Source organism: Budorcas taxicolor, chromosome 13, assembly GCF_023091745.1.
Source record: "Budorcas taxicolor isolate Tak-1 chromosome 13, Takin1.1, whole genome shotgun sequence".
In the NCBI taxonomy this organism is placed as follows: domain Eukaryota; kingdom Metazoa; phylum Chordata; class Mammalia; order Artiodactyla; family Bovidae; genus Budorcas; species Budorcas taxicolor.
This window is the reverse complement of record NC_068922.1, coordinates 2,526,482-2,549,382: the sequence shown is the minus strand read 5'-3', so window position 1 is coordinate 2,549,382 and position 22,901 is coordinate 2,526,482. Positions and strand designations below refer to the sequence as shown.

The 22,901-nt window shown below is 40.6% G+C and overlaps 1 protein-coding gene across 1 annotated transcript in view; it reads right to left on the bottom strand.

The window, feature by feature from the left end:
* Nucleotides 1-22,901, bottom strand: part of PLCB4 (phospholipase C beta 4) — a 291,829-nt gene that overhangs the window by 180,902 nt on the left and 88,026 nt on the right. Inside the window, exon 2 of the mRNA XM_052650707.1 lies at nucleotides 7,569-7,667. Coding sequence (XP_052506667.1) covers nucleotides 7,569-7,652 — 84 coding nt within the window. The 5' untranslated portion in view covers nucleotides 7,653-7,667. The remainder of the gene's footprint in view (nucleotides 1-7,568; nucleotides 7,668-22,901) is intronic.

Sequence of the window (22,901 nt, the reverse complement as noted above, 5' to 3'; positions counted from 1 at the left end):
TTTACAGGAGCAATGTCTAGAGGGCCTCTCCAAGGATGATTTATTTCTATAGAAGAACATCCCTTTTTTTTTTTATGTGAACCTTTTTCAAAGTCTTTATTGAATTTCTTACAGTATTGTCTCTGCTTTATATATTGGTTCCTTAGCCATAAGGCGTGTGGGATCTTAGCTTCCCAACAAGGAAGTGGACCCATATCCCCTGTGTTGGAAGGTCCACCAGTTTAGTCCAGGAAATTGATTGTTCTCTAGGGCAGGGACATGGGCTTCCCAGGTAGCACTAGTGGTAAAGAACCCATCTGCCAACGCAAAGACTTAAGAGACACCAGTTCAATCCCTGGGTGGGGAAGATCCCCAGAGAAGGAAATGGCAACCCACTCCAGGATTCTTGCCTGGAGAATCCCATGGACAGAAGAGCCTGGAGGGCCACAGTCCATGGGGTTGCAAAGAGCTGGACACGACTGAAGCGACTTAGCACAGCATAGGGCAGTGACTGGGTTAGCATCTGCCTGACAAAACGCCTTGCCTCTCTTCCTCCAGTGCTCTCACAACAAGCTTTATCCCCCTGCTAGTGTCATCCCTGAAGACCTAAATCAGTCTGCAAGTTGAAGTGCACTCTGTGCAGGTGGTGCTTTTGGCCTCTTGAACATTACACTTGGACGACTCCGTGCTGCAGTAATGGACAGCCCAGGCGTGTAGGCTGCGTGGGCCTTGGGAGTGCCCCTGAGGCCTACAGCTCGGCTTCGGAGCTACCTTGGAGACAGGTCACATTCAGCCTGTTCTGCTCAGCCCTACTTCAGCTTTGATTGATCCGGCATTTCCGTATTCCTCTGGGGTTGGCAACTGCCTTAACTGTTTCTGTTTTCGCAGCAGTGGTTGTGATGTCTGTGTACAGGGGAGGCTATTGAGGGTTTCTGTTGGAGGGGCTAATAAACACCAAGGCTTAGCCAGAAAAGGCACTCCATCTGGGCAGCTTGCCTTAGACACAAAGTCCTCAGGTGAGGAAAAGGGCAGCCCAACCCATGCCGGGATCTGGGATGTGGGGAGAGTGGTGGCTGAGGGGAGTCATCTAATAAGACATCTAAATCTCTGCTCCAGCTACCACTGAGAAGAAATGGCTGATGAAACTGTAGATTCCAATTAAGTGAACTGAGAGTTCCTTCTGCGCGTTGGGAAAAGAGGATGGTATTTTAAAATCTGCATGTAGTTTGAGTTGATTGTCTAGAAAATTGTGCTGTCCAGTAAGATAGCCACCAGCCACATGTAGCTATGTAAATTTTAATTAACATTAACATTAAGATTAACAAATTCAGTTCCACAGTCCCGCTGGCCACATTTTTTTGTTTTTTTCAAATGCCAAACTAAATTAATTTTGCTAAAGAGAAACTGTTGCACTCTAAGAAAAATAAGTGCAGTCTAGATTCTGTGCGTATGTTAGGAGGGAAAGGGGCTTCCCAGGTGGCTCAGTGGTAAAAAGTCTACCTGCCAAGCAGGAGACCCAGGGTCTTGAAGGTCCCCTGGAGAAGGAAATGACAACCCACTCCAGTATTCTTGCTTGAAGAATTCCATGGACAGAGGAGCGTGGGGGGCTGCAGTCCATGGGGCTGCAAAGAGTCGGACACAATTTAGCAACTAAATGACAGCTGCAAACAGGAGGGAAAAACCCTGAGATTACCAACCATGTATCACGATCCTCTTAACATGTGGTAAGAGCAGCCAGGATACACACCATGTCCATCATTGCAAATTTCTGCCAGTGACCACTTCTCGAGAAGGACAACAGACCACTTTACTTTCAAGGGATAAACGTCTTCAAACTTTTGGTTTGTTTCTTTTAAGTACATCCGTTCTCTTTCAAGATTATGGAAACGTGAGGTATCATGAGAGTCTGGACGCAAGAGTTTGAGCTGGACCGGGAGCCACACTGCACAGGGTGAGAAGGGACCAGAATTTCCCCTGATCCTCCTTGGTCTGAGAGGGCATTTTTGTTGTTTTCATTTGGAGAAGAGGAACTTCATATGGGGAGAAAGGAAAAGGGTGAATTATGAATTAGAAAAGGATTCTGAGGGCGAGGTCAAAAAGTGAAAGAAAAGTAACAGCAACAGGTCTCTTGGAAGAGTGGGGTGAAAAATAAGGCGGCGACAGAGAGAGCTGTCGGCCCGACTGAGATTTATTCCCCAGGATCTCCACTGTCTCCTGCTGAGTGCTGGAACTCGCCTCTGCTCCCACCAAACCTTCGATAAAGGCCTGTTTCACACAGCACTCTTGCTCCTGAGGTTTGGGGCCGTAATGTGTTTAGGGAGGGAGGTAAACGAGAGCAGGGGGCAGTCCTGGGAACAGAGTGACAAGGAAGCACTGAGGAGGGCCCTCCCTGGCGGCCCAGCAGCTGAGACCCCACGCGCCCACTCCGAGGCCGTGGCTTCTGGCCCTGTTTGCGGAAATGGGATCCCACACGACGCACAGCGCAGGCCAAAGAGTGAAAAAATGAAGTGGGTCAGATGCTATACTTAAGAGCAGTCATAATAAAAATAAAAGGCAGGCACTGAGGAGATGAGTATTTCGAGGGTGCTGTAAGTACTGAGGAATTCTAGGAAAGGCTGGGGAGGGTTCTCATAGCCAGGAGACGGTGTCTTTGGCCTTTTAATAAGGACCCGGAAGGGAAGTCAGGAAGCAGCGGGATCGGAAACACGTGGGCTGCACGTGCACTGCCGTTTCTCTCCTCTGCAAGAGAAACGTCTCTGAAGATTTTTGCCTCACTTGTTGCATTACTTAGAAAACAAAACAGGTTTTGCATGTAAGTAATTGAAAAGTCAAGTAAGGTTAGATAAAAAGAGCTTCTGAAGCGGCATGAGAATACAATCAGAGGCTACAACACAGGCTGCAGTATCTGAAATTTGGGGCTACCTCAAAAGAAATCCTTCAGCAGAAATAATAAAATAATACTTAAATACAGTTGCACTGGTTACATTTCTTGTCAAAAGAATACATATTTTTAAAACAGTGTTTAGTAAGTATTTTTATTTTTTTAATCTGACCTAGTGAATGCTCACCCACTGATTTGAACACTTCCCTGCCTTCTTTAAACCGATAACGTGGAACACAATTTAATGTTTACCCAGTCCTTTGGGCCATCATGATAACGTTAGCTGCCATATGGTGCTGAAGGCATTCACCCCTTCCTTCACAAAAGGCCCCTTTGCTGTGGCGTTTGTGGGATGATCAGGTTGTGTTCCCTCCCACTTGCTGTCAGTTGTCATTTCTCACTGCTGTTCAGGCAAAAAACTGTAGAAACAAGCCTATATCCATTTATATTTTGTTGTCTTAAATATTTTAATGGCCGTGGCTCCAAAGAACCAACTTTTACAAGATAGGAAAATACAGTTGACCCTTGAACAACATGGGATTTTAGGGGTGCCAAGCTCAGTGCAATAAAAAATCTGACTATAACTTTATAGTCAGGCCTCCATATCCCCTGTTTCCATAGATTCAGCCCTCTGAGGACTGCAAGCTTCCACGGTAGGTATTTTGGGCTTCCCCGGTGGCGCAGTGGGAAACAACCCAGTGCAGGAGATGCAAGAGGTGTGGGTTTGATCCCTGGGTAGGGAAGATCCCCTGGAGAAGGAAATGGCAACCCACTCCAGGATTGTTGCCTGGGAAATCCCATGGACAGGGGAGCCTGGCAGGCTACAGCCCACGGGGTTGCGGAGAGTTGGACACAACTTAGAACTAAACAACAACAAAAAATGGTAGGTATTTATTTTAAGAAATCTGTGTAAAAGTGTACCATGTTCAAACCTATGTTGTTCAAGGCTCAACTGTAATAAGAAAAACTGGCTACAGTCTGTTTGGAACACTCTTTGGCTTTCTGACTTTAATAAAGGGAAACCTGACTAAAACGGAGTTGGGAGACCAGGAAGGGGAGCTCTCACAAGCTACCACTGCATGTAACTACACTTAACCTCTTTGAAATGACCTTCTTTGAGGAACTAAAAGCGAGGAAGTCTTTTTTAACTATCCTCTGGATTTCCAGAGCCTGAGAGACTGCCTCAGAATTATCAGTTACAGAGAAGAATCATCACTGGAGAGAACCCCAAATACAGGCCCCCCCAAAGGAAAAGATGTTACACAGCCTCTCCCACAAGAAGTCAACCAGCCCAACAGATCACCCGTGAGCGGCAGCCACTTCCCTCCTGTCTCTTTTCTCCAGTGGATTTTTATTCAAAACAACCCTTCCCAACTTCCTTTTTCTCTCAACAATACTGTTGCCCTCCTCCATTAGCTGGACTTGTCAATGGCTTTTTTTTTTTTTAGTCTTTATTGAATTTGTTACAATATTTCTTCCACTTTATGTTTCCTGGACTTTTGGCCACATGGCACGTGGGACAGTAGTTTCCTGACCAGGGAGAGAACCAGCACCCCCTACCTTAGAAGGCAAAGTCTGAACCACTGAACCACCAGGGAAGGCCCCTTGTCAATGGCTTTTACTAGCATGTTTGTCTCAAATTGCAATTCCTCTGCTATTCCTAAATAAACACATTTTTGCTGGTAAAGTAACTTTTATTTTTAAGGTCAACACCAATTTTATATGTTTCACGAAGAGATATATTTAAGAAGCTAAATTTTTTTTTACTTGTCATCCTAGTAAAATAGCACTAAAGAAAGTTAAAAGTTAAATGAGATTGTATTTAATACTTGTTAAGATTTCTTTTATTCTAGCTTTATCTCATTTTCAGAGGAACCTGGAAGGAAGCAAATGTCTTTAGAAGTGCAAGTCATCAGTATTTTCTAAATATAAGTGAGTTGTGATGATTAACAACCAAAACCAAAAAACCATCATGAGAAATAAAAATGACTGGATGATGATAAACTTCCAGCTTATCAAATTACATTACAATTTATCCACTTTTTCTCTAATAGGTTTCTGCTTATATGACAACAAAAGAAACACTCAGCCAGTTACTACATTTAATCTCTACAAAATGACCTTATTTGAGGAACTGAAAGCCAGGATGTATTTTTAAACTATCCTATAGATTTTCAGAGCCTGGGAAACTGTCTCAGAAAACTGCAAATCTTTTGGGATACTCTAGCAGATTCAGGGAGAGATGTCTCGTCAGCTCACAATGAAGGGCAATTGAGATCACTGCCGGGGCACGGGTACCCAGTCTAGACCTGGCGTACCTGGGAGAAAGCCTGGAAATGCATCCAAGCTAGTCTTGGCTTTCTTTGCCAAGGTGTGAGAAGTGGACGAAAGTAGGCAAGTGAATTTACTTTGTGGGTTTCCCTCATAGCTTAGTTAGTAAAGGATCCGCCTCTAAAGCAGGACACCCTGGTTCGATTCCTAGGTTGGGAAGATCTGCTGGAGAAGGGCTAGGCTACCCACTCCAGTATTCTTGGGCTTCCCTGGTGGCTCAGCTGATAAAGAATCAGCCTGCAAAGCAGGAAACCTGGGTTTGATCCCTGGGTTGGGAAGATCCCCTGGAAAAGTGAAAGGCTACTCACTCCAGTATTCTGGCTTAGAGAACTCCATGGACTATACACTCCATGGGGTCGCAAGGAGTCAGACACCTGAGCGACCTCCACGTCTTCACTTCAGGTTTGAACTATATCAAATTGTTGATACTGACCATTTTTAACCTAAAAGATGAAAATGTAATATGATTTAGCCTAATTTTTGAATGTGTTGAAGTACAGACTTTCATACGTATCTCAGGGATCCATATCTCCTCTCACCTTTTCAATGATGAAGAAAATGTACAAACTATAATAAAACCAGACTGGGTTGGGATCAATTACATCTAAAATCCCTTTTGACATTGGATATTAGACATATACAGTGAATTTGGCAGTTGCAGGCATTCTGCTAGTCCCTGGAGAGAAAAAGATAAGTAAAATATGGCCCTTGACCTCAAGAAACTCAGAGTATACTACGAGAGATGAAAGAATTAAATTAAAAGGTGAGTACAGTGTAATATGTGCAAGGGTACATTAGAGGTAGCACAGAGGAATGATCACTTCTTATTGAATGGGTCAAGGAAGATATTAAAAAATAAAGATTTCTCATTTGAGTTCTGAAGGATGAATAGGAGTTTGCCAGTGAAACAAGGAGGGATAAGTGCATTTCAGGAAAAGGCAGCAGTATATACAAAGCATGAAATAGAATAGTTCATTGGGGAAATTTTAAGTGTATTGTTAGTGTTAAAACCAAGAATGTGCACAGAAAACTAGTGGGGAACAAGATTGGAGAATTAGGTAGGAGTCAAATTATGGAAGGCCTTGTATTTCATTCTGATGCATTTCCTTCATCCTATAATACAATAGAGAGTCATGGAGCATTTTAAATAGAGGAAGAAGAGATTCTGATTTACATTTTCAAAAGATTACTCTATATCGATGGAAGAGGAAAAAAAAAAAAGAGTAGAAAAAAAACTACCAAAGAGTTAATAGTGGTTGCCTCCAGGTGGTAGAATATTGTTTTCTGTTTCTTCTTATAGCAGAATGCAGTTTTCTGTTCTTTCAGAGAAGCAGTGAAGCTTCAGTCATATAAGTAACTGTCACCCCAATACGCCGATTCAGCAAAGAGAACACTGACCACATGAGTCCATCCTTTTCTTTCCTCAATTTTGTTTACACAAAGCAACTATGGTGCAAACCCAGAAAGCATCATGCTACACACCGTGGAAAAACCAAGTCAACAAATAACTGAGTTGTGTCAGCCCATAGTCCTCATGAAAAAAGCCTGATGATCTGAAGCTCTGGGAAGCCACATACAATATAGTCCATAGATTTTGAAAGGAACCAATGCTGACTCTACATGAAGTCTGAACAAGTTTTGCATCTTACTTCACCGCAGAGACAATACAGTTTCATCACATATCCCTCCCAGAGTAACTTCAAATTCAAGTAAAATCTAAGAAAAACAACATATTAACAATGCAAACAAGGCTTCCACTCACCTACCTAAACTTTCTGAATAGACTGGTGAACCCAAGCCCCTGGTTTCTAGAAAATCTGGAGCCACCGCCACCTTGCAAGGACACAAGCAATAAATGGTAGAAGCAGAAGTATGCAAAGCTTTGGTTAAATTGGTCTGTATAAATGAGACGAGCAAAGCAAGTGACCAGCACAAAGTCCAATCGCTATTACATGTATGACAAATAGAAAGTTTTATGAGGAAAGAATGCCTGAAGCACTTCATTAAGCAAAAACTATTACTCCATGAAACCCATCTGTAAAATAAGCATAATTGTGGCAATGACCTAATAAGGTTATTGTAAGGAGTTGAACAAATAATACACAGGAAGTGCTTAGAAAGATTTCTGGCACACAGTGAGCACATGATAATTTATACTGTCATCATCCTTATTATAGCTGGCGCAGAGAGAGTGCTCAATAAATTATAGTACTATTATCATTATTATATCTCATAACATTGACTGTTTCCAACTATTTCAACTTATAAATCTCCGAGATGTTCTTACTTATGTCAAATACTATGTACTCAATACTGTAATTAAATTAAAATGAAAAAAATCATGTTTTGAGAGAAAAGATTAATAGCACTCCTTTACCTCTTCATATCTGTCAAAAACTGCTCCTTCTTGCAAAAAGGAAGGAACTTCCTTCTGCCAATTAAATTCATAAGGTTTGGCCATGATTAGAGTCAAGACCTGAAAATGAAAAAGAATATATAATGAGTGCACACAATTAAAAAACAAGTGCAGAGCAAAGGCTAATCACTTAATATTTATGTGTTTGCAAAAGCTTTGCTTCGCCCACGTAGACTAAGTCCGTTAATTGACTTTTGGTTTTTTTCCCTTCTTCTCTTCATCTGACCCTGAATCCACTTGTCCTGGCTGCTACATCTAAAGAAATAACATGAAGAAATAAGAGAGGTGATCATTTGGGAGGCTCCCCCCTTCCTCTTCAAATCCTATAAAGTAATTTCACACATAAAATCTGAAGTCTCTGGACGAAACACACACACACATGTCCACCCCTAAGCTTATACGTAGGACAGGCAGGGTGCAAAGCGTGAGTGGTTCTGTGAGCCTGCACTAGACTGTTTTCCCCTCTTTCCCAGTATCTTTTATCGGCCTTCTTTATAAAGGGGGCTCTTATTTCTTTATTCTATTTTTTCCCTCTTATTATTTGCGAGTTTTATTTTTCATTTTAAATTTTCTATTAGGAAAATTCTTAAATTTTCAACACTCATAGACCTACTATTCTGCCGATGTCTGGAATTTAAAATATCCCACACCCTAAAATGTTTTTTATTTCCCTTCATTCTAGATTTCCTTCCCTCCAGCACTTCCCATATAGATATAATCCTGGATTTTAATGCTAGATCGTAACTTCCTTATCGCTTACTCTTCTTTTTCTTTCCTTTTGTGGGAAATGGAAACAGAAGGTTCAAAGACCACCTGGTAGAATCCCTTAAAGAAAAGCCAACAGAGGATGCGAATAATTAAAGTGATAGAACAAGAGCATTTCTGAAGTCTGACATCTGTGTCCTCAATATGAAAAAAATCGAGTGATGCAGGTGGTATGAATGGTAGTGGAAGACACCCACAACTAAATATATCTTGAGGTGAGACTAATCATGAAAGATTTAATATATTCTATATTCTGTCAAGGAAAAAAAAACTTAGAAATAGGAGACATGGGAAGTAAGGTTGGAAGGAAGAAAGAAAGAAGAAAGTTTTAAAAAAGAGACAGTTTACTCTTAAGTTTTATATCTTTTACAAAAAGAAAAAGTGAAAGTACAAGAAAAAGATAAAGACAGTACAATCTAGTATCCAAATCTCAGATTACATCGATACGTGTGCTGGAAGGAAGGAAATATGGAACAAAGGGCAACAAAAGCATTTTAGGGTGAGGAATATAGGTAATTAAAATGTTAGATATTGGCAGAAAAATAGAAGATTAATTATGAGTGTTAGAAATTTAAGAATTTTCCTCACAGAAAATATAAATGCAAAGTGTAACTTCCAAGTTAATAAGAGGAAAAAACAACAAAGAAATACGAGCCTCCATTAAAGAGATAAAAGATGTGGGAAAGGAAGGGGATAAAAGAAGAACACACAATAACCAGGAAACACAAAGTAAAATTACAATATATTACTAATTCTAATAAATATGAATTTGCTAAATTCATTTATAAAAGAAAAAGGCTTTCAAATTAGGAAGCATTATAGTTGTTTGCCAGAAATATTTATAAAATGAAAGCTATAGAGGAAGTTTAAAAATGAAGGGAGGAAAGGAAGATATAACAGACACAGGTTAGGAAGGGAGCAGGTATAAAAATAATATTAGACAAAATACACTTCAAGGAAAAAAGAAAGAGACAATAAGAAGTCACATGAAGAGGAGGGGTGATAAAAATTATTTAAAAGTTATTAATATTAAACGTGTGACCACAAAGCATCAAAATATCTATTGAAAAACTGAAAATACAAAGAATAAATGGCAAAGTCACAAACAGGTAACAATTCTCAGAAATTAATGGAAGACTATTGAGAATCTTATTATCACACATAGAAATTTAACAAAACAAATTCAATGACTCAGTCAGTCAGTTCAGTTGCTCAGTTGGGTCTATTTGTGACCCCATGGACTGCAGCACACCAGGCCTCCCAGTCCATCACCAACTCCTGGAGTCCACCCAAACTCATTTCCATTGAGTTGGTGATGCCATCCAACTGTCTCATCCTCTGTCATCCCTGTCTTCTCCAGCCTTCAATCTTTTCCAGCATCAAGATATTTTCCATTGAGTCAGTTCTTCGCAGCAGGTGGCCAAAGTATTGGAGCTTCAGCTTCAGCTTCAGCTTCAGCATCAGTTCTTCAATGAACAACCATGACTGATCTCCCTTAGGATGGACTGGTTGGATCTCCCTGCAGTCCCAGGGACTCTCAAGAGCCTTCTCCAACACCACAGTTCAAAAGCATCAATTCTTCAGCACTCAGCTTTCTTTATAGTACAACTCTCACATCCATACGTGACTACTAGAAAAACCATAGCTTTGACTAGACGGACCTTTGCTGGCAAAGTAATGTCTCTGCTTTTTAATATGCTGTCTAGGTTGATCATAGCTTTCCTTACAAGGAGCAAGCATCTTTTAATTTCATGGCTGCAGTTATCATCCACAGTGATTTTGGAGCCCCCACAAATAAAGTCTGTCACTGTTTCCACTGTATCCCCATCTATTTGTCAGGAAGTGATGGGACTGGATGCCATAATCTTAGTTTTCTGAGTGTTAAGTTTTAAGCCAACTTTTTCACTCTCCTCTTTCACTTTCACCAAAAGGCTCTTTAGTTCTTCACTTTCTGCCATAAGGGTGATGTCATCTGCATATCTGAGGTTATTGATATTTCTCCTAGCAATCTTGATTCCAGCTTGTGCTTCCTCCATCCCAGCATTTCTCTTGATGCATTCTGCATATAAGTTAAATAAGCAGGGTGACATAATACCGCCTTGACGTACTCCTTTCCCGATTCGGAACCAGTCTGTTGTTCCATGTCTAGTTCTAACTTCTGCTTCTTGACCTGCATACATATTTCTCAGGAGGCAGGTCAAGTGGTCTGTTATTCCCATCACTTTAAGAATTTTGTGGATTTTTTAAGAACTGTGGATCACAGTTTGTTGTGATTCACACAGTCAAAGGCTTTGGCATAGTCAATAAAGCAGAAGTAGATGTTTTTCTTCAACTCTCTTTCTTATTTAATGATCCGACATATGTTGGCAATTTGATCTCTGGTTCCTCTGCCTTTTCTAAATCCAACTTGAACATCTGGAATCTCATGGGTCATATATTGTTAAAGCCTGGATTGGAGAATTTTGAGCATTACTGCATTACTTTGCTAACATGTGAAATGAGTGCAATTGTGCAGGAGTTTTAGCATTCTTTGGCATTGCCTTTCTTAGGGACTGGAATGAAAACTGACCTTTTCCAGTCCTGTGGCCACTGCTGTGCCTTCCAAATTTGCTGGCATATTGAGTGCAGCACTTTCACAGCACCAACTTTTAGGATTTGAAATAGCTCAACTGGAATTCCATCACCTCCACTAGCTTTGTTCATAGTGATGCTTCCTAAGGCTCACTTGACTTCACAACCCAGGACGTCTGGCTCTAGGTGAGTGATCACACCATCGTGATTATCTGGGTCAACAAGATCCTTTTTGTATAGTTCTTCTGTGTATTCTTGCAACCTCTTCTTAATATCTTCTGCTTCTGTTAGGTCCATATAATTTATGTCCTTTATTGTGCCCATCTTAACATGAAATGGTCCCTTGGTATCTCTAATTTTCTTGAAGAGATCTCTAGTCTTTCCCGTTCTGTTGTTTTCCTCTATTTCTTTGCACTGATCACTGAAAAAGGCTTTCTTATCTCTCCTTGCTATTTGCTGGAACTCTGCATTCAAATGTGTATATCTTTCCTTTTCTCTTTTGCCTTTTCCTTCTCTTCTTTTCATAGCTATTTGTAAGGCCTCCTCAGACAACCATTTTGCCTTTTTGCATTTCTTTTTCTTGGGGATGATCTTGATCCCTGCCTCCTGTACAATGTCACAAATCTCCGTCCATAGTTCTTCAGGCACTCTATCAGATCTAATCCCTTGAATCTTTCTGTCGATGTATAATTGAAAGGAATCTGATTTAGATCATACCTGAATGGTCTAGTGGTTTTCCCTACTTTCTTCAATTTGAGTCTGAATTTGGCAAGAAGGAGTTCATGATCTGAGCCACAGTCAGCTCCTGGTCTTGTTTTTGTTGACTGTATAGAGCTTCTCCATCTTTGGCTGCAAAGAGTATAATCAATCCGATTTCGGTGTTGACCATCTGGTGCTGTCCATGTGTAGAGTCTTCTCTTGTGTTGTTGGAAGAGGGTGTTTGCTATGACCAGTGCATTTTCTTGGCAAAACTCTGTTAGCCTTTGCCCTGCTTCATTCTGTACTCCATGACCAAATTTGCCTGTTACTCTAGGTATTTCTTGGCTTCCTACTTTTGCATTCCAGTCCCCTATAATGAAAAGGACATCATTTTGGGTGTTATTTCTAGAAGGTCTTGTAGGTCTTCAGAGAACCACTCAACTTCAGCTTCTTTGTTCAATTTCATTAGTGGTCGTGGCGTAGAGTTGTTGGATTACTGTGATATTGAATGGTTTGCTTTGGAAATGAACAGAGATCATTCTGTCGTTTTTGAGATTGCATCCAAGTATTGCATTTCAGATTCTTTTGTTGACTGTGATGGCTACTCCATTTCTTCTCAGGGATTCTTTCCCACAGTAGTAGATATAATGGTCATCTGAGTTAAATTCACCCTTTCCAGTCCGTTTTAGTTTGCTGATTCCTAAAATGTCAATGTTCATTCTTGACATCTCCTGTTTGACCACTTCCAATTTGCCTTGATTCATGGACCTAAGATTCCAGGTTCCTATGCAATATTGCTCTTTACAGCATCGGCCTTTACTTCCATCACCAGTCACATACAACTGGTTGTTGTTTTTGCTTTGACTCCATCTCTTCATTCTTTCTGTTGTTATTTCTCCACTTTTCTCCAGTAGCATATTGGGTACCTGCTGACCTAGGGAGTTCATCTTTCGGTATCCTATCTTTTTGCCTTTACATAATGTTCATGGGGTTCTCAAGGCAAGAATACTGAAGTGGTTTGCCATTCCCTTCTTCAGTGGACCGTGTTTTGTCAGAACTCTCCACCATGACCCATCCATTTTGAGTGGCCGTACAAGGCACGGCTCATAGTTCCATTGAGTTAGACAAGGCTGTGGTCCATATGATCAGATTGGTTAGTTTTCTGTAGTTGTGGTTTTCAGTCTGTCTGCCCTCTGATGGAGAAGGATAAGAGGCTTATGGAGGCTTCCTGATGAGGCTTACATAAGTTAAATATATTTAAATAATTTAAATATGTTACTTTATGCATTTAGCCTCATACCCATATATATCTTTACTTCATTCTCTTTGTACCCAACTACCCAACACATATAATAATATAATCATGATCAAGCCACAGAGAAAGATCTGAATATTTTTGAGGAGTCAGAAATTACAGACTGCAAAGACATTTCAGAGCCTTGCCTCCAGTCTCCTTGCTGGTTAACCTGGAATTAAAGCTCTAGCTCTGTCTAGAAAAAAAGAAGGAAAGAAATTACAGTGGCCATGCTTACTGACCACAATTCATTATAGCTTAATGACAAGTGAAGTCACTCAGTCGTGTCTGACTCTTTGTGACCCCATGGACTGTAGCCTACCAGGCTCCTCCATCCATGGGATTTTCTAAGCAAGAATACTAGAGTGGGTTGCCATTTACTCCTCCAGGAGATCTTCCTAACCCAGGGATTGAACCTGGGTCTCCCACATTGTAGGCAGACACTTTACCATCTGAGCCACCAGGGAAGTCAATGACAGAGATGTGTAAAATCTACACACACAGGAATTAAACATAAACCTACACGCACACTTACAAACAATTCTTGAGTTAAAGCATGTTGTCAAAGCAGAAATTATAAACTTATTAGAAACAAAAGATGGGAAAAGTCACGTCCAATTCTTCATGTTCCTTGCTCTCCTTCCTACCCCACCCCTTTCTCTGTCACTTGCCAGATTTGAACTAATACATGCATATTCAGAAAAAAGTGACTTTTACTGAACGTTTCATTATTTTCAAGCTATGTATTACATACCTAGGTTGTGATGTAAGTGACAGGGGGACAAGGGCAGGAAGGAGGATGAGGAAGAACCATAAACTCAACAGTGTCCATAATGGAAGGTGGAGTGTAAATACAAAGAGACGGTGAACACAGTGCGAGGTGCTATGTGTAACTTTAACCAAAATATTTAAAAAAGTAAAGTGGATGTTTCTCAAAGTTAAAATAAATTTGGCTCAATAAATGAGCAGAACACTTAAACACACCAGTGATCTTGGAAGAAATTGAAAAAAAAAAAAATAGCAAAAGATTAAGCCCAGATGGCTTTACAGGTAAGTTCTACCAAATATTCAAGGAACAGGTAAAATCCTGTATACCTCTGTTTTTCCAGGATAGTTAAAAAAAAAAAAAGTAGAAGTGCTACCTGACTCATTTTCCAGGTCCTTTATCAGATCCTGACAATGATATTACAAAAGTTAATACGAAACCAACCAACCCTAAAGTTCATTCTCACAGAGAAAAACCTCTAGGAAAATATGAGCCAGTCTATTCCAGAAAGTTATTGAAAGAAAAGTTCAGGATCTTTCCACACTGAAAACATATCAATGTGATGTGCTAAAAAGTCTCATACAGGCACAGTTAACAAGATGATGTGAAGTGGAACGTGAGAAGTCTCTAATACATGCCATTAAATGAAAACCATATTTTTGTAGGAAGCGATGTAATGGTATGGAATAGGACCAGTGTGACACCATTTACCTAAATACACAGCTACAGTGAACAGTGTAGTACCATTTATGTAAAATCATGCACACACACAAGACAAAATTATATACGTCTTTGGTGGCTTCGAGGGTAAAGCGTCCGCCTGCAATGCAGGAGACCCGGGTTCAATCCCTGAGTTGGGAAGATCCTCTGGAGGAGGAAACGGCAACCCACTCCAGTACTCTTGCCTGGAAAATCCCATAGATGGAGGAGCCTGGGAGGCTGCAGTCCATGGGGTCGCAAAGAGTCGGACACAACTGAGCGACTTCATTTCACTTCACTTGGGTGTATATATGTTATATATGTGTGTGTATAGATAAATTATTAATAAGTTTAGAAAGAACCTTCCAAATTTATGACTCTGCTTACTTCTGGAGAGGTAACAAAGCTCAGGGTTGAAAAACCAAGGTATCTTTCATGTTATCTCTATGTTGGAATTTTATTTATTATAAGAATATGTTCCTTTTACAAATAAAAAAGAATGCAAATTCCAAAAAGGAAAAAAAAGTTGAAATCATACAGAGAGGTAGATACATGATTGTTGAGCCCCGAATAATTGAAAGCTGACGAAGAGCCCATGAGGTCACATTTCAAGGCAGCTTCTTCACAACAGCAACCGTTGCTGTGAAGGAGAAGCTACTCCGTTATGTATTATTGACAAGGCTGAAGACTGATGGAAACATGAAGGGCATGCTAACCAGCCCAGATGAAGTGAGAAGATTCCTATGGAATGCCAAGGCAGACAAGCCACGCCACATCTGGTGGGAGAAGACAGTCCATCTGTGAGTGGGCGGGTCCATGAGTCTCTCTCCCACAGTGACTGTGACTGGATCACTCTTCTTCTCTTTTACGTCTCTCCTCCTCCCCATTGCCTCTCTCTGTGTCTTTCCATGCCCATTTTTCAGAGTCCACACACACAGCCCATTCATCCAAGCCAGCGTGGAGGCAAGCTTCTAGTGTAATGGTGTGCGTTCCTGCCTTTCACCTCCTGAAACAGATCTGCAGAGAGAAACAGACCTGCAGACCCCCTCGGGCTGTCGTGGGTGTGTTGTTCAGTGACCTATAATAAGATGAGCTAACTACAGGGACCTAAGTATCAGCATTAAGGACGGAAGAAAATACAGCATGGTGGCCTCCCTGGTGGGCAAAAACGCCGCTCCTCTGTAAACCTTTAGGTGTTCTACGACCTCTCCACTCCTGCCAACCATTCCTTTCAATATTTCCTTTGTTTTTATTTTAGAGGGAACAGCAACAAGAAGCTTTTGATATGAAACGCTCCTACCGAAAATGAAAATGAAAAGATAGCTTATATCAACTTACATCATCTTTCATTGGTTTAACTCTGGTTCTCCCAGGATCTTTTCAGTAAAAGGACACACAGCAGACATTCTCAGTGCAGATGTTTCTCTGATTTTACTACTATCCTTACTACTTAAAGATTCATGTCTACGTGGGATACTAATTTCATCATAAAGGTCTCACTGTGTGAACGGCATTGGTGGGGCTAATGGTAAGAGGAGGGTAATTTTGACCTTGATCTTGAAAAGGTTAGCAGTGGAGGCAGGAGCTATTTCACTGCTTACTTTTTCAGAGCACTGCAAATTCTAAACAAAGTAAGAGTCATTTTTGAAAAATGACACTGAATACCCTTAATTTTCTCAATTTTAAATGAGACTGGAAAGAGGGGCCGCTGCTCCTTGTACTGTCTGAAACACTTCCTTGGGCATAACTATGACCCACAGACCAGAAAACACTGACCCAACCAGTTGTGTTTAATAGCGGTTTGATCCAGATAACTGACTTTTAAATGGGATTAAATGAAGGTGTGTGTCACAGTCCAACTGACTCCACAAAAGTTAAAAGGACAAATAGCTACTTCTTTTAAAAGCCAGGGAGAGAACTGACCGCTCTTTAACTATGTCCTTTGTGCAATGATCTCAAAACTCCACCCGTAGCTAACTGATATAAAACAAAAGCCCAAATGCTTTTACTGCCACCCCAAAGGATCCTCTTCTCCAATTCTCTGGCTTGCCTTGTAAGGCCTCACTGAGAAGACACTTCAGGGTTCATTGTCTCCTGGAAGAGCACCACCTCAGCCCCACAGAGCCCACAGGAAATGGTCCTTCATAAGGAACACGGGAAGTGAGGGAAATTTACACAGAGGATGGGATGTGTAACTCGTTACCTTTTCCAGAGTAAACACCTTGAGCGGCTACTGGAAGGAGGCCAGCGGGCCTTTAAATAGTTTCATTGTTTCTCACTTCTTACGCAACTGGGGGGGATTAGCTGTTACACTGGCTGTAGAGGAAAATCCTCCCTGGACTGCATGGAGAGGACTAGCAAGAAGGGGAGTACCCAGGAGACCTTGTTTCTGAGCAAGTAGTACAAAGCTCCATCTAAAGAACTTGATAAGAGGATGAAAGCATCAGTGGGGAGGCCCACCAGGGGGTTCAGGCGGGCTGTGGGGACCCAGATACTCAGTAGGATGTGCCTTCCCTTCACCCATGAAATGACCTCCTATCCCCTCATCCATTTAGCTGGGATGAACCAGGGGAGGAGAGTTGCCTCACATCTCAGATTCGCTGTCTGATCTCTTTGGCTAGACCTAGAGGGTGGCCTTCAAACGTTACTCGACCACCTATCCCAGGTATACTGGCTGGATTATGGAGTCACCTCTGCTCCTTTAAGACAGTTGGGTCAAAACTTCAGCAAATCATTTTTTGTTTCTGGACCTATGTCTCTTGTTCTGGTAGAGAGCAGACGGGATTTCCACGAAATCAGGTATATTTAAGGAAGATCCTGGGTATGTCAGGCTGAATTGTGGCCCCCAAATGACTCCTATATCCCAGTCTCTGAAACCTATAAATGTTCTTATATGGCAAAGGAGGACTTTCCAGATGTGATTAAGTTAAGGATCTTAAGGGTAGAGAGGTTCCCGTGGATTGTCCATCTTCCCAGTGGGCCTGAAATGCTGTCCTAAGTCCTGATAAAAGCGAAGCAGAGGGGGGTTTGACCGGGACAGAGGGGAGACCCTGTGGCCATGGAGCCAGAGACGGGGTAATGCAGCCGCAAGCCAAGGAGTGACGGCGGTCCCCGGGAGCTGGACACGGGAGAGACAGACGTTCCCCTGCAGCCTGCGGCACGTGTGTCCCGTAGCACCTTGAGTTTAGGCTTCTGGCCTCTAGAATGATGAAAGAATCAATTTCTGTTGCTTTCAGCCACTAGTTTGTGGTATTTTTTTTAACAGCAGCCCAAGGAAACAAGTACAGTGGGCCCACTGAAGCTGGGCATATTTCCTAAAAGGCTTACTTAGCAAGTTGCCAAATCAGTTTGAGAAGGAGAAGACACTGCTCTGCCTTGAAGGGAAGAGCATTCAACATACATTTGTTCAAGTGAATCAAGGAAAACAGCATAGAATGTCATCTAGAAATGATTTCAGATAACTTCTGTTTTTCTATTCCAATGACCCTTTGAAAAGTACTTCCACAGGATATCTTTCCCCATGATCCAAATGCCCTTTAACAATTTTGCACCTCAACAATAAATGCAAACTTTAAATAAACATTTCAGCTTCCCCCAAGTCAACCAAGACATTTTCCATTTTTGTGTTTCTATTTGTGAACAAATGAACTCATTTGTAAAGGCGTCTGCTTGCACTTGATAACATATAGCTTTCAAGTAAACAAAAACGCACCATGGATCAGTTACGGATTTTCTTAAGTGAAACTTTTATCTTTTACCTTCTACCTCCAATACAAAAGTTCCATAAAGAATTAATCCCTTCCCAGTCCAACCATATGAAGTGAAGTGAAGTGAAGTCACTCAGTCATGTCCGACTCTGCGGCCCCATGGACTGTAGCCTACCAGGCTCCTCCCTCCATGGGATTTTCCAGGCAAGAGTTCTGGAGTGGGTTGCTATTTCCTTCTCCAGGGGATCTTCCCAACCCAGGGATTAGAACCCGGGTCTCCCACATTGCAGGCAGACGCTTTACCGTCTGAGCCACCAGGAAAGTCCTATCCAACCATATAAATCCCATCAAACCAAATAAGCCATGGCCTTAAATGAACCCATGTTGACAACAATCAGGGCTGTTTTCCAGAACTCAAAATGTCTCTTAGTTGACCCTATTAAGCATATTTCAAAGTACTGTTCTTCAGTCTTTAAATAAGGCAATCCTTGTGTTTCTAAAAACAGATGGGCAGCTACAGCAGATGATTCAGAGCCTTTAATAAATGGCTTTACTTCAAGTAAGAATTTAATTTGACATTGATATATTGCATCATTAATGACAATTTCCCTATCTGCTAAAAATATCTCCGTTTTCATCAAGCCATTAAATAACCTTTCAAAAGGCATATAAAGGGTGTAGGACTAAGAAAATAATAGGCAATGCTGTTGAGGGTTGGAGGTGAGAGAATTCTTGTACAGTTTGATAAAAAACAACTTTTCATACATTGCTATCGGCTCGAAAATGTATACAAAATCTATGTACAAAAATACATTCTCCCTGTTCTGCTGTTTATGGGAGAAAAAAATTATCTTTATATGAGCAACAATAAGCAATTGGTTAAATATACAAGAGTATTTAAGTATTCTATGTCCATTAAAAATAATGCTTTCAATGAATTGTTCTTTGCTGAACAAGATTATATTTAGAAACGTTTCCAAAAATATTCACAACTCTAGTCAAGCAAATACAAATGTTCTCAACCTATCATTAAGCAAGCAAAAAAGCTGCTTACAAAATAGTTTGTAAGTATGATCCAAATTTTTATGTCTTATATTTTAATACATATTCCTCACACAAACAAAAAAAACACACACTTTAATAGTAGAAAAAGTCAAGCAACATATACACCAAAATAAAAACAGTAGTTACATATTGTGGTGACTGAATTTTAGGTGATTTTTATATTATTCAATACATTCTGTATTTTAAAATATTTAGAATGACTATAATTTTTATATTCAAGAATAATGTTTTTAAAAGTAAAGAGATGACATTAAAAAAATCTTATTTTTCTGACATAAGTCAAGTTTTAAATAATGTCCATATTTTCCACCAGAATTTCTGGCAAAAATAAATAGCAGGAACAGACTAAGAAATAAAGCTGTACAACATTCTCCTTTTCCTGTCAAGATTTAGAATCTTAACTGCACATCAGGAGCCTCACACATACCAGTTGCACCTGATTCTGAGGAAGGAGTTACTTAATAATAATGACTGAAGCTTAGGTATTAACTCTGGAACTTCTATGACACTTATATTTGGAAATAGAGCAGATTATGGTGATACTGGGTTTAGTCTTTAAGGAATTCTAAACTACAATAACCTAAGGCCTTTACATCTATTAAATTCATCATTAAGATATAAAAACATAGAAGTAATTTCCAGGGATTTGCAAAAGACACAAATTGAATAGGAATAAAATAAAAACAGCAAATACCTGCTTTGATCTCTATCCCCCCTGCCTCAACAATAATCATACTTACAAGACAAATGTCACTGTCTTAAAATTTAATGATCACAAAAGAAAAAATGTTAAAATGAATTGTCTATCTCAATTTAATTAGGTGATATTGATATTTATAATTATAGCATAGGGTTCATTAAATCAGAATTTTACAAAACATGTCTAAAAAATGCTTGTTTAGCTGGGATATTTAGGATTGACTTCATTTGAAGATAATGAATAGCTGTTAATATATAAATCCTTCTGCAATGACCAGGTTTTAAGGAAATAAGAATACGATGAAGTATATAGTTTCCCAAGAAAAGAACTGATTTGTTTTAAAAGATTGGCCGTTGGTTGTTTGCCTGCAGCAATTCCCTTGGAAATGTCTGTTGGGTTCATACGCCGGCCCTCCAAGATCCTCTTGAACATGTAAAGTGGCTGAAATTATGTTAAAAGTAGTTGTTTATAACTGAGGTTCTCTGCCCTGAGAGTGTCTTGCTATTAACCTCTTCTCTTGTGGTTAAGTTTCTCTGAAGGACTCAGCCACAGGCCCGGGTTTAGGAGCCAATACTGGTGAAGGAAAACTCCATGGCAGAGGTTTACAGCAGCAAGTGTGAGCCCTCAGAGGTATCAGTTCCTCAATGCTTAGTAAGTCCTTGGCTTAACTGTATTCTGTATGATCTTTCAGAAATATATCATGATTTTTGTGGCAGTGAATTATAGACATGTCTGCAAAAAAGATTTTGTTTGACAGGATGCAAGATAAATCAAGCTTTGTTTCCAGGCAAGAGGGAGATAAAATTTAACTGATTTTTTCTCTGACTTCATGGAATAACACAACTGTCTTAGTAAGACTTTTTTGGTAAACCTATACAAATTCTGCAAAGTAAAGGCATCTTATTTCTTTTATGCTTCTGATATAAAGTACCTCTGTTTTTACTGACTAAGGTAGTACAGCAAACAGCAGAAAGTATTTTATTACTACTGAGTATTTAAGATAAACAGAGTTAACCTCAAGAGCCCTGAGAAATACAACAGTCAGTCTTGAGAAATAAGACAACTCATCAAACCTGGGACATATGACATTAAGTGACTGGATTCTCCATGTCCCTACCAACCCTCTTTCAAGAGGAGAATTTGTTCCTGTTTTCAAGACCAGAACTGATAAAATGTATGGCAGATGTGAACAGTTCACCAGGAATAGACATCCCCCCCACCCCGGCCCCCCAGCCGGGGGTAGCAGGCAAGAGACGTGAGCCATGAGCCATGATAACGCTGGGGAGTGTTCAGCCTTTCTCACTTTCACAACAAGGGTTCTGATGAGGTCTGAGGAAACAGGAAACAAAATGACAACATGAAAGATCAGGTACAGGTTTAGGTGGGGGTCATAGTTCGATTACAGAAATAATTCTCTCTTGAATCTTGTTTTACAGTGTTCTTAATTGACCAGCTAAGACAAAAGTCTGGGGCTTTGTCCTTGGAAAACCCAGGTGTACAGAGTGGGAACTAAGATCATGGAAGGCTTGGGTTCTTCAGCCTTAGTTTTTCCCTAACTGGAACACCCTTTGAGCTGTTGATTGACTGCAGTCCCCTGGGGACTCCAGCCAGGAGCCTAAGGCAAAGATCAAAGGTGTTGCCCTAAGAGCTTGCCTTTGATGAGTGGTTCTCTAAGCATGGTAGCAGACATCATATGGAATTTATTAGAAATGCAGAACTCTCAGGCTCCACCTAGATCTTATGAATCAGAAAATCAGTTAGGAGGGCCAGGTGCAGAAATCCATGTGACCAGTGTATCCAAGTGACAAGGTGGTTCTGATATTAGCTAAAGTCCGAGAACAACTGCCTTGAGTCAAGTCTTCATCAAGAGAAAAAGGGCAAAAAAGAAAAAGAAGGGGGAAAAGTTATCTTCCTTTTTACCTATGGCCCAGGTCAGCTTACCAGGGAAAGAGACCAGCTAGGCATTTGGGACTTAAGCTCAAGTAAGTAATACAGACAGTTCCTTTGTCTAGAACGCACACTTCTCTCAAGAAGGCCATGGAAAATCCAGGATATGGAGTTTCTGGGTCATGGCATGTGCTTTCCAACCAAGAGCAGAAGTAGAAAATGAAGACCTAAAATAGACGGGTAATTGCTCAACCATTTTTTCCAAGCCTCACCCTTCAGGGATAAGTCTGAATAAGCCAGTTAGGATGAGAGGTGTCTTGAAGAAAGCAAATAAAGGATGACGCTAGTGAACAGTCAACACAGCGTCTGTTTAATCTGCAATGTAGACACTGCAGTGCTTAACACGTAAGTTTAAGCACTTCCTTCTTTAGACCCAAACCTTTATGGTCCCTGACAACAATAAACTGATAATTCTAACATTTCTCCTAAGAACTCAGAAAGAAAAAACTGGATAAAGATTAAGCCAGCAAACTCAGCCTTGAAAAAAACATTTTTTTTTAAAGCCACAAATAATAAAAGAGCTGAGGAGAAAGATCATGTTTAAACATGAGGGTCTAGAAGAAATGCCTTTGGCTACATGAAAAAAACAAACAGTGTCTCAAAAGATGCTCCAAAAGTGTCATTTCTCCCCTTCCATTCTTCTGTCTGGTTTCATCAGACTTGATTCATTGCCCCAGATACACTGAGCCTTTTGCATGCTTTTCCTTCCCTCTCATTCTTGAATCTCTCTCCTAAATTTGGTTAGTTCTGGTTATTCTTTAGGTATCAGTAAAAGAAACTGGGTTAATGCCATTTCTGTACTTTCACTGAAGCACTCTGTATGGTTCTCCTTGCAGATACACCATGCTACACTGGACCGAGCTGTTGTTTACCTGTACCTTCACTATAGGAGGAAACCTGGGAAGGCCAGCCTTGTTTGCTGTTCTCTATGGTGGAGAAGGCAATGGCACCCCACTCCAGTACTCTTGCCTGGAAAATCCCATGAACGGAGGAGCCTGGTGGGCTGCAATCCATGGGGTCGCTAAGAGTTGGACATGGCTGAGTGACTTCACTTTCACTTTTCACTTTCATGCGTTGGACA